An 11,099-nucleotide genomic window follows, 5' to 3' on the forward strand; every position below is an offset into this window, starting at 1 on the left:
TGGTATATTGCTACAGTGGCTGGTACCAGTTTTACCTTTCCATATTTAGTGTTTTCTTCAGGAGTTCTTGTAAGGCAGGCCTGGTGGTGACAGAAGCTTTCAGCATTTACTTGTCTGTAAAGGATTTTATTTCTCCTTCGCTTATGAAGCTTAGTTTGCCTGGATACGAAATTCTGGGTTGAACATTCTATTCTTTAAGAATGTTGAATATTGGCCCCCACTCTCCTGACTTGTAGAGTTTCTGCAGAGAGATCCATGGTTAGTCTGAGGGACTTCCCTTTGTGGGTAACCCGACCTTCCTCTCTGACTGCCTTTAACATTATTTCCTTCATTTCAACCTTGGTGAATCCGATGATTATGTGTTTTGGGGTTGCTCTTCTCAAGGAGTATCTTTTATGGTGTTCTATTTCTTGAATTTTAATGTTGGCCTGTCTTGCTAGGTTGTGGAAGTTCTCTTGGATAATATCCTAAAGTTTTCCAACTTAGTTCCATTCCCCCTGTCACTTAGAGGTACACCAATCAAATGTAGATTTGGTCTTTTCACATATTCCCGTATTTCTTGCAGGCTTTGTTTCTTTTCATTCTTTTTTCTCTAATCTTCTCTTCATACTTTATTTCATTAAGTTGATCTTCAATCTCTGATATCCTTTCTTTCACTTGATCGATTCGGCTATTGATACTTCTGTATGCTTCACGAAGTTCTCGGGCTGTGTTTTTCAGCTCCATCAGGTCATTTATGTTCTCTAAACTGGTTATTCTAGTTAGCAATTCATCTAACCTTTTTTCAAGGTTTTTAGCTTCCTTGTATTGGGTTAGAATGTGTTTCTTTGGCTCAGAGGAGTTTGTTATTACCCACCTTCTGAAGCCTACTTCTGTCAGTTCATCAAACTCATTCTCCGTCCTGTTTTGTTTTCTTGCTGGGAAGGAGTTGTGATCCTTTGGAGAAGAGGTTCTGGTTTTTGGAATTTTCAGCCTTTTTGCTCTGGTTTCTCTCTATCTTCATTCATTTACCTTTGGTTTTTGATGTAGGTGACCTTCGTATGGGGTCTCTGAGTGGATATCCTTTTCGTTGATGTCGATGATATTCCTTTCTGTTAGTTTTTCTTCTAACAGGCCCCTCTGCCGCACGTCTGCTGGAGTTTGCTGGAGGTCCACTCCAGACCCTGTTTTCCTGGGTATCACCAGCAGAGGCTGCAGAATAGCAAAGATTGCTGCCTGTTCCTTCCTCTGGAAGCTTCATCCCAGAGGGGCACCCGCCAGATGCCAGTGAGAGCTCTCCTATATGAGGTGTCTGTCGGCCCCTACTGGGAGGTGTCTCCCAATCAGGAGACACCGGGTTCAGGGACCCACTTGAGGAGGCAGTCTGACCCTTAGCAGAGCTTGAACACTGTGCTGGGAGATCTGCTGCTCTCTAAAGAGTCGTCAGGCAGGGAAACGTTTACATCTGCTGAAGCCGCGCCCACAGCCACCCCTACCCCCAGGTGCTCTGTCCCAGGGAGTTGGGGGTTTTATCTATAAACCCCTAACTGGGGCTGCTGCCCTTTTTTTCGGAGATACCCTGCCCAGTGAGGAGGAATCCAGAGAGGCAGTCTGGCCACAGAGGCTTTGCTGAGCTTCAGTGGGCTCTGCCCAGTTCGGTCTTCCTGGCGGCTTTGTTTACACTGTGAGGGTATACCACCTACTCAAGCTTCAGCAGTGGTGGACACCTGTCCTACCACCAACCTGAAGCATTCCAGGTCAACCTCAGACTGCTGTGCTGGTAGCCCAAATTTCAAGCCAGTGGATTTTAGCTTGCTGGGCTCTGTGGGGGTGGGACCCCTGAGCCAGACCACTTGGCTCCTGGCTTCAGCCCCCTTTCCAGGGGAGTGAATGATTCTGTCCCGCTGGCATTCCAGGAGCCACTGGGATATGGAAAAAACAAACAAACAAAAAACTCCTGTAGCTAGTCTGGTGTCTGCCCAAATGGCTGCCCAGTTTTGGGCTGGAAACCTAGGGCCCTGGTGGCGTAGGCACCGTAGGGAATATCCTGGTCTGCGGGTTGCAAAGACCATGGGAAAAGCACAGTATCTGGGCCAGAGTGCACAATTCCTCATGGCACAGTCCCTCACGGCTTCCCTTGGCTAGGAGAGGGAGCTCCCCAACCCCTTGCGCTTCCTAGGGAGGCGACACCCCACCCTGCTTCTACTTGCCCTCCATGGGCTGCACCCACTGTTCAACCAGTTCCAATGAGATGAACCGGGTACCTCAGTTGGAAATGCAGAAATCACCTGCCTTCTGCGTTGATCTCACTGGGAGCTGCAGACTGGAGTTGTTTCTATTCGGCCATCTTGCCAGCAACCGGCCATTGTAGGGTTTTAAATTGGCCTAATTTCAATGTTGTGTTTCAGGAAATAGGAAGGTCCAAAGAGAGGGTGGGAGATTGGAGAATGTCCAGATGGTGGAGCAATCAGAACACACACAGCATTTATTAATTTACCATCTTATGTGGGTGAAATTCATGGTGTCCCCAAACGATCACAGTAGTAACATCAAAGGTCACAGATCACCATAACAGATATAGTAAAAATAGAAAAGTTTGAAATACTGAAAGAAAAACCAAAATGTGATGCAGAGACACAAAGTGAGCTGAGATACGCCTGCATATTTGTGTTGTTTCAGGCCACTGAGTTTGTGGTAATTTATTTTAGCAGCAATAGAAGACTAATACAGTAATCATCTGGTAAATGGTCAAGCTTGCAACTGTTTAATTATGACCCAAAGTGATTAGTCCGTATCTCCAAATACCTTGGCCATGTTCCTTTTACAACATGCCAGACAGACCTGAAAGCAAAGTTGTTAGAATGAGAAATCAGTTGTCCCTAATAAATACATATTGATGCCCATTCTACTTTGAAACTTCAGTAACAAAATAAATTGCTACTCTCTCACCAAGGAAATTAAATAAGATTACATTTTTGAAAAGTACATTCATATTCCATGTGTTGTGTCGTATCAATTTACATTATTAACAATTATATATAAAAATGTATATGTTTTCTAAAGCATATCTGACAATATTTCTAAAGAGTCCAATCATGAATTTGACATCAATCTACAGAATTAGAAACACTCCAAAAATAGAACCATTGTCTGGAAATGGTAAGCGACTCATCACTGGGAATAATCAAGCAAAAGACCTTGCCTGGATGTAAGAGATGAAATTCTTGCACTTAGTAGGAGATTGGGTTCAATGACCTTGAAATTTCTTTCTAATTCCTAGTTTAACAGAAGTGTTCTTAATAAAGAGAATATTGACAGTGAAATCATAGGCAGGAGGAGATATTTTAAGTAGTCTCATTAAATATAAGAAGCTGACAACATGGCTCCTGGGAGACTTTTAAGTCACTATCTGATCAGTTTCAAAGTGAAATATAAATACAATTTAGGAAAAGAACTAAAAAGCCACTTAAAATAATAATTATAAAACTATATAATTGTTTGCTGAGTATTTAAAAATGATCAAAGTTGAAGCTATTTAGTTTAGAACTCTTATTTATGTATTAGGAGGACTCTTTTTTACAACAGCTTGAAGATATTATGTTACAATCATCACTTGAGAATATTTTATTGTTAATAAATTAAGCAAGTCTATGGTAAATTTCTATAACTCGAATCAAGGTACTCAGCATTAAAAAACAAACAAAAATCCCTTCACATAAAATGTTATATGTTTGGTATATTCTTTTTGGTTTTTGGCAGCAAATACCACTTAAGTGCTGCTATGGTCTGATTATTTGTATACCTGGAAAATTCTTATGTTGAGATTCTAACCCCCAAGCTGATGGTAGTAAGCAGCAGGTGGAACCTTTTGGGATATGATTAAGTCATGAGGGCAGAGCCCTTATGAATGAGATTGGTGCCCTTATAAAATAGCTTCAAGGGAGCTCCTTTATCCCTTCCACCATGTGAAAATACAGTGAAAATGTGTCATCTGGGAACCAGAAAGCAGGCCCTTACCAGACAGTGAATTTGTCAGCACCTTGATCTTGGACTTCTCAGCCTCCGGAACTGTGAGAAATAAATTTCTGTTGTTTATAATCTACTCAGTTTATGGTATTTTGCTTTAGCTGGCCAAATGGACTAAAGTGTTATGCAGGCAATCCACTCTTCTCTTTTTTAAGTTAATGGATATTATAAAATTACCTGATTATTGCATTAGTAAGTATGAGTTCTTAAGACAAAAGCAAAATAAAATGAAATGTTCTCCTCAAAGAAGAATAAACTATTTTGTTTATGCCTCATCTATTTCCTATACTCGATTATCTTGCATCCTGTCTTCATCAGCAGAGCATCTAAGAGATCTACTTGACTGGGGAGGTTAAATACTGGAAGGCTTAACATTCTCCAGAATTCAGATCTGTTTGGTCATCTCCACACAGTGTATCAACTTAGGACAAGAACATGGTACCTCGATAGGATGGAGCCTGTTTGCCTAGAGTGTGAATGCTGTCCAATTCCTATTCCTTCTAAACCAATATTGCCTTTCTCTTCTGCAACTCTCAGGATTAACTCTATATCAAAGCAGGTTTAGCGGGGAAGAGAAGACATACATTTGACCACAGATCACAATTAGTATCACTGTGATGGATCCAGAGTCTACCCTGGTCCTTAGAAATGGTAGAAAAGGTGTGAGTAACTCCCTAAATAACTTGTGAAGCACCAGTCAGGTCCACAAATGTTTCCCTCCTACATGTTCTCCACTGAAGAGTCTTTTGAGGCTTGAGTTGTTCTAGGACTGTAGGACCCCCTGTTAAAATACCAGTACTCCTAGGACAACTTGAGTGCTCTAGCACAAATATAATTGAGGACATAGCAGTAATATGGAATCTGAGGCCTCCATTCCAGGCAAAAAGAGTTTATAAACTCAAAATCTTGATCTTAAAATATGATTTGGTACCTATCTTAGAGTGTAACCCATTAAAAGTTCCATTTGTTCCCAAAGCCAAAGTGTTTACCTACACGTAGCATTCCCAAAAGACTAAAAAAAAAAAAAAAAATTAAACTGTAAGTGTATAAGCTTGTTTATGTGTGAATTTTCTGTAGTAAACAACCAAACATAATAAATTCCAAAATTAAAGCACATGAGTTAAAATGTTATCTTTGAATTTTTGACATATTTTTGACATGCTCAGTTACTGGAGAAAATGTCTAAGAAATCTTTTCTCCTGCAAGATTAGAACAGCAAAATGTGTGTGTGTGTTTTTTTGTTTGTTTGTTTGTTTGTTTTAGTGAATACTAAATGATAAACTTACATCAGAATTAAATCTCAACTGGCAAATGTTGCATGATATGATTTGCTTTCTTCGATGGGGAAGAGGAACCCCGAATGTATGGTTTATTACAGCTTTCTGAATCGGGTCCATCTGTAATGAGAAAAAAGAAATACAACAAATAGAAATAAAGCTTGTCAGTTCCATTGGAATTTTGCCTATTTCATTAAAGAACCAATCTGTACAGCTTCAATCTACTGCTCACATTATAAAGAACCTTTTTATTCTAAGAAACAACATTTTTACTTTCTTGGAAAATAGATAACGTTAAGCCTAAAGCTCAGTATGATAAGGAAATGATAAATGTACCCATTAGAGTCTGCATGCTAACTGTTTTTGTCATTTAAAAGCAACAATTGTCTCAGTTTAATAACCCTTAAATAAAGATTTATCAAAATTCAAGTTATTGCTAATGCCAGCAATCTAACACAGAAGTATGTCTATACCATTGCCCCAAAATGGACTTCAAAATAGACTGGTCAGCTGGGAAGCCATGAAAATAAATTATACACCATTATCCAACATCAACCTTATGCTATGTTTGGTATCATTTAGACTCTAAGAATATAATATGCAAATCCTGCTTTCCAATAATTGAAACACGGAGACGTTAAGTCATTCAGCAATCACTTGTTGAGCACCTAGTATAGAATGTTAACCTATGGGGGGTGCCAGAGATTTGGGGCCAGATATCAGTTATCTCCCTCCATTCTGTTTCCAGGACAGGACAAACAACAAAAACATAATGTCAGCAATCCAGCTCTGATAAAGCTTAATGTCCCTTCACCAGGGCTTTGTCCTATGGTTGTTCTGGCTGGAGTGCAGTGGCGAGATTGCAGCTCACTGCGGCCTCAAACTTTTGGGTTCAAGCAGTCCTCCCACTTCAGCCTCCCAAGTAGTTGGGAGTACAGGCTTGAACCACCACACCCAGCCCTTGATCTTAATTCTTTCATGTAACTTCTTTTACTATCCTTGTCTATTAAAGTTGTGATGAAGCTTAAATGTGATAATTCATGAATTTACTTAGGATAGTCAGTCTCGGCACATTAAGTAGATGCTGGCTATTATATGTTCTGTGTTGTAGCACATGTGAAGATCAAGGTTAATATCAGCCTCAAACTCTATACTCATTGTTGTCACATTTCCCATTTTTTCCCATGATGAAATACAAAGTACTTACAAGAGTCTTCATAATAGATTGAGATAGATCAGAAATTTGATACACTCAAAAGTGCTCAGGATGTGTCAGAAATGACTCTAATATTCAGCTTCTGTGACACATTATTGTTCATTAATTCCCCTAAACAAGTCATTTATCAATTTCATCTCCTTTTGTGTTTCTCAAATCACTGGAATCAGTCAATTCACAGGCTCTCTCCACTGGAAGGAAGGAGAAAGTTTCTGACTCCTTTGTATTCACAACCCCTCTTGTGTTGTCTAGGTACTCTTAACATGCGGTTCTGAATAATAACAATAGGAACAATAAAAATAGTAGCAGTTAGCATTTATTGTAATGCTTTCCATAGGCTAATCATTGGACTAGCTGATTTACATATTACGTCGTTACAATGATAAAGGAGAAGAACTCATGAGTGTAATCATTTTTCTTTTCCACCTTCCCTTTAAATTTATTATCTGACATTAACCGTTGCCCAAATTCTGGATGAAGCTCAGTCTACCCTCATTTTTCTGGTCACTTTTAGGTATTCACAAATTATAGGCCGGTCACAGTAGCTCATGCCTGTAATCCCAGCACTTTGGGAGGCCAAGGCAGGCAGATCACTTGAGGTCAGGAGTTCGAGACCAGCCTGGCCAACATGGTAAAACTTTGTCTCTACTAAAAAATACAAGAAAATTAGCCAGGCATGGTGGCAGGTGCCTGTAATCCCAGCTGTTTGGGAGGCTGAGGCAGGAGAATCACTTGAATCCAGATTGCAGTGAGCTGAGATCATGCCACTCCATTTCAGCCTGGGTGACAGAGTGAGACTCTGTCGCAAAAAAACAAATTATAGGATCATCTCTCTCCTTTACTAGTGAATTCTATAATATTTTCTTTTTATCTGATTTTATTTAGGTATTGTATAATTTACATACAATAAAAGTCACCAGTATTAAGTGTACAAATGAAATGTGACAAGCGCATAGAGTGAGGATAATTATCACACAGACCTTTTCCACTATCTGGACAAGTTCCCTCTTACCCCTATGTGGTCATTCTCTGCCTCCTACTCCCAGATCCTGAAACTACTGGCCTGCTTTCTGTCTATGTATTTTTCCATTTCTGTCTCTGTATTTTGCCATTTCATATAAATGGTATCATACAGTATGTGGTCGTTTGTGTTTGGAAACTATCGTTTAATCAGTGGTGCTTAGATTCATCCATGTTGTTACATGTGTTAGTAGCTTGTTCCTTTTTATTGCTCAGTAGTATTCCTTTGTTAGGATGCATTACATGTATTTGCCATTGATGAACATTTCATTATTTTCAGTACATTCTTTGATCTTAAGTCTGAATATGCAACCTAAGATCATTCCTAAAATCAATTAAGTGTCTTAATCTAAATATTAAAATTTAAGTTAAAATTGCAGTATCTCTTCCTTAGGTTGGGCCTGCTGTAGAATAGCAGTATGAAGGGCCACAGGACATAGTACAGGATTCTTCTCTACATATATTGCCAAGTCCCTCACCCCAGCTAAGCTTCTAAACCTTCCTCAATCTTATTTCCTCAGAACCAAAATTAACAATGCACAGAGCTTCAGAAAGCCTAGAGCCACACAAATGTGTGAATATGCACTGCTTCAATAGCCCTCATTCTGCTCTCTAGGTTCATTCTTCTATCACGTCTATAAAGACAACCACAGAGAACACTGAAGGGTAATTTTCCCTTCAGCCACCAGCTGACGGAAGAATTCAAAGCAGAAAAAGGTTATTGACTTACAGGTAGTTGCCTTACTATGTTGTCTTGTGTACATTCTGTGCACAAATGGTGTGTGTTTCTATCAGGGAATAAGGTGAATTATGCCTATATCCCATTAAGGAATATTGAAGTCCCCTTATAATGATACTTTGAAATAAAAATGAACTGTGTATGTATATCAAAGATGCTCTCTGAAAATACATACTGCTGAATTTTTATCATATTTTGGTGATCAGGGTATTAATTTGGGTTTTTTTTTTAGTAACACTGGTAAGGCAGTGACCACATTTAATCCAAATTTGTAGAGGAGGTATTTTGGTACTAGTCACTTCATGCAAATGTAATATAGTCTTTAGATTAAGTTATTTTGTTTGAATTGAATGATGTTCTGATCACTGTGGCTATAAAATCAGATTTCAGAATGCAAAGTGGTATATTCTTCTGCAGAGACAATTTTATTTCCCAGAATACTTAAAAAAACTGAACTGAATTACCTTTTAAAGATGGATTTTACAAACTATAGATAAACCATCAAAAGTAATTATCTTTTATCCCTTTAGAAATCTAGTATAACAAAATAAGTTTTAATATCTTTAATAAAAATCATATTCATATATATATAACCATTTACAATGAGGAATTATGAAAGGGCAAAATGTAAATAATAACCAGGTCTGTTATAAATAGTTAACTAAATGATACCACATGCTGTATAACTAAAAGTAGCCTCTACTGTCAAATCAGGGGACACACACAGAGCTAGTTTGATCATTTTGCCTAAGCTTATCTTTATTTACTATTATAATCAAATATTTTATATAAAAAGAAAATCATGTATGTTGTTTTTCTCTCCAGGAGCCAATGGGTCTGATCTGTCAAAATAGTAACATCTTATTTTGTGTATGCACATTATCGTCAAGAATTTTTCTACAAAATCTGTCTCAAGCAATGCCAATATGTGTGGTGGGCAGGAAACAAAGGGGTTCTTGGGTCAGATAAGGTGTAGAAAATCAAAGTACTACAGCCTAGACATTTAACAGCACACAACAGAATATTACAATCTCTGAGATGTTATACAAGAAAAATATGTTTTAAATGCATGATTTCTAACTTCATATAACCAAGGCTTTTTTTTTTTTTTTAATTTACCATCATTGTTCAATGCATACATTTTAGAAAATAGTGACCTGAGAAAGAAAATTATTTTAAAAATATAAGTAAAATGTAAAGGTTTCAATACAATAGTAGACACCAAAGGAAGAATGTAATACATAGAAACTTCAGATATATTTCACCTAACCTGTGCAGCACTGAATTAAAAACAAAAGAAATGGTAAAATCTGCATGGTATTTTAGGATATATTTATTCGATTTCCAAATTGTGATATTTCGAAAGCTAGAGATTTCTAAACCTATTAATCAACTACCCAAACAAACAAAAGTGAAGAATGATACACTAGCTATTGACATGCTTACCCAAACTCTAGGCTAAAATTGAATTTCAGACTCAGCCCATGGCCTTATTTAAAGCCAAATGAATATGTTTTTCTTCATTTCAGGCTGAAGAACCTTTGCATTTCTATCTAAGGCCTAGGTTTTTCCCTCCCCTCCCCTCTGGGGATTCTGCCAAATTGATTTGTAAATGAACATACAGGGGACATGCTTCAAGTACAGCAGCCACAGCTCAAGGTTTCCTTCTCTAGGACTCCTGTTGTATTTTCAGGGAGGATGAAGCTTAACCCTGAGTTTACAGTTCCTGCTCTAAGAGACCTCTTCTCTCTGTGTTCCTATTATTACTGTGGCTTTCACAATTTCACAGTTTTTAAATCAAAGAATAATAACTCAAATGCCAGGAAGTTTAGAAGTCCAGAAATAAAAAGGTTGTCTTTTTCAGCTGGTATTTGTATGTAGTAATGTCCAGTGACAATAACTTTAAAGGTTACACTTACAGGCACTTTCTGTGTGTTTGATGGTCATAGAATTTTTATCCTTAAGTTACTGAGGAGCTTTTATGGCCCTTTGTCCAATATCACATAACTAGTAAGTGGCAGACTTGCTAACACAAGCCTCCCACCATACCCCTGTGAGTCTCTCAGGCACCATAATCAAGCTTTGTAATATTCATCATATTCAAATATGAACATTTGTGACTCTCCAGTATGAAGTGACACTGAGTGGAGATCCTGGTGTATTTATTACATTGACTTTGAATTAGTAAAATGTTTTTATATTACCCATATTCATACGTTAAAAAACATTAAAAATTCCATAAAATCTGACTGCCACAAAATTTTTCCATTTGAGAAATTCCATTTTTCTCCTTTTTCTTTAACTTTTTAAATGGACAAATAACTTACACACAAAAAGTACATATATTTTAAGTGTACCCTTTGCAGATTTTTTTTTTAAATACAATTTGGGCTTGAATACAGTTTTATTTAGCCGTGGATCATCTCAAAATATACAAACATGCAATCCCCACTCAAAAACTCATTACTTCGCCATCTAGTCAAAGAACTTAGTTAATAAATTAGACAGTTAAATACAACTTCAGTACATTACAACATATTTTAGAACAATATATTCAGACATTAGTACTAACAAAATAGTGACCTAAGAGTTTTTTTTCTTTTGCATTGGCAGAGAGCTTCTCATTCTAAAGAGCTGTTTCTAAAGCCTGTTTCATCAAGGTTTGCAACATAGTCTCCTTAATTTATTTTTCCTAAGGACATCTTTACCAGCCATAAAAAATTAGAGAAAGTTTTTCTTCTTCCTTCTCTTCTCCCTCCCGCTTCCCGGCTCCTCCGTCCCCCTTCTTCCCCTCCCTTTCCTTCTCCCCCTCCCCGTCCTACTCCTCCTCCTTCTCCTCCTC

At 37.9% G+C, this 11,099-nt stretch overlaps 1 protein-coding gene across 2 annotated transcripts in view; it reads right to left on the reverse strand.

Moving 5' to 3' along the window:
• The window catches only part of ZNF385D (zinc finger protein 385D), a 1,012,439-nt gene that overhangs the window by 140,665 nt on the left and 860,675 nt on the right, over positions 1-11,099 (reverse strand). For both annotated transcript variants that reach the window (XM_011974768.1, XM_011974769.1), the window contains one exon: positions 5,292-5,402. In XM_011974768.1, coding sequence (XP_011830158.1) covers positions 5,292-5,402 — 111 coding nt within the window. The remainder of the gene's footprint in view (positions 1-5,291; positions 5,403-11,099) is intronic.

The sequence above is a fragment of the Mandrillus leucophaeus genome, unplaced genomic scaffold (genome assembly GCF_000951045.1).
Source record: "Mandrillus leucophaeus isolate KB7577 unplaced genomic scaffold, Mleu.le_1.0 Scaffold149, whole genome shotgun sequence".
Lineage (NCBI taxonomy): Eukaryota > Metazoa > Chordata > Mammalia > Primates > Cercopithecidae > Mandrillus > Mandrillus leucophaeus.